Source organism: Condylura cristata, unplaced genomic scaffold (genome assembly GCF_000260355.1).
Source record: "Condylura cristata isolate star-nosed mole 26May11 unplaced genomic scaffold, ConCri1.0 scaffold00510, whole genome shotgun sequence".
Classification (NCBI taxonomy): Eukaryota; Metazoa; Chordata; class Mammalia; order Eulipotyphla; family Talpidae; genus Condylura; species Condylura cristata.
In genome coordinates, this window is record NW_004567611.1 from 3,156 (window position 1) to 4,413 (window position 1,258).

The 1,258-nt window shown below is 52.0% G+C and overlaps 1 protein-coding gene across 1 annotated transcript in view; it reads left to right on the top strand.

Moving 5' to 3' along the window:
• LOC101620983 (cytochrome P450 4A11-like) overlaps positions 1 to 1,223 on the top strand; it is a gene marked incomplete at its 5' end in the record, with an annotated part of 3,895 nt that extends 2,672 nt beyond the window's left edge. The window contains 3 exons of the mRNA XM_004695800.2: positions 3 to 120; positions 932 to 996; positions 1,143 to 1,223. Of these exons, the coding sequence (XP_004695857.2) occupies positions 3 to 120; positions 932 to 996; positions 1,143 to 1,223 (264 nt within the window). The remainder of the gene's footprint in view (positions 1 to 2; positions 121 to 931; positions 997 to 1,142) is intronic.
• Between the last annotated feature and the right edge of the window lie 35 nt (positions 1,224 to 1,258).

Sequence of the window (1,258 nt, forward strand, 5' to 3'; positions counted from 1 at the left end):
AGATGCCCTACACCACCATGTGCATCAAGGAGTCGCTGAGACTCTACCCGCCGGTGCCCGGTATTGGCAGGGAGCTCAGCAAGCCCATCACCTTCCCTGATGGACGCTCCTTACCGAAAGGTAAAATCAGGCCGTATCAACCCCCAAGAGCACACAGAAAGTCAGAATTCAACATGTTCTAGAGCAGGTCTAGACTTCTCTGGATATTGTTTCCGCCTTGAGAAAGTCAATGCTTAGCCACAAGAATGAGTTATGAAATGCGAGCAGGTGTCCCAGCAAAGGACTGTTCCTCCAATGCCGCCTCTGAGCGTGTTCTTGGAATTTAGCGCTCAGATTCTTATTTGTTGATATAATAGGAATAAACAGGGGTAGGGAGAGTTGTGTTTCTCTCCCTTTTTTCTGCTCCATGGTCCAGTGTCTGAGGAGCCCACAGGTTGATGCAGGAAGCAGCAGATCCCTGGGCTTGAATTCCTACCAGGGTTCAGGAAGTCTGTGGCTCACACCCAGTGTTCATTCCCATCCTGCCATATCCTCGCCGTGAGATATTGGATGAGCCACTCCACCTCGCTGAGACTAAGGTGCCTTATGAGAACAGTGGGGATATAAGTGTTTTCCTTGAAAGGTCATGGTGATTCAATGAGTTAATACATATTCTCCATGGATGCAACTGATACATGTGAGTTGTCCCTAAGTCTTCCAAAAGGCAGCCTTCAGTTCTTTCCTGCTTCTCCGTCCGAGCGCGATGGTCTAGTCCTCGCTGTGCACAGGTGCTTTGCCACATCCTCCCCAGCTTTCTTGCAACAGGAGTTTCTCACTCAGAAGAGTTACTCTCATGGTAGCTGCCACGACTTCGGAGCATGCACGGCCTGCTTTGGGCTGGGGATCGAGACCCCACCAGACCATCAGACTTTGCCCTCCTCCCTGCCCACAGGATTCACAGTGTCACTCTTCATTTATGGGCTGCACCACAACCCAAAGATGTGGACAAACCCAGAGGTATGATGACCACGTGGTAAGGGGACTTCTACTCCCTACTCCCCCCTACACCCCCTACACCTCCCTCCTGCTCCCACCTAGAGTCCTAGCCCCTCACGGATTGGAAGGAGGTGCTGACCCTGCCCTGAGCCTATTATTCTCTGCAGGTGTTTGACCCGTCCAGGTTTGCTCCTAATTCTGCTCGGCACAGCCACGCTTTCCTGCCCTTTTCGGGCGGGTCACGGTGAGGTTCTTGTAATAGAGTTGGGTTGGGAGGGAGAGT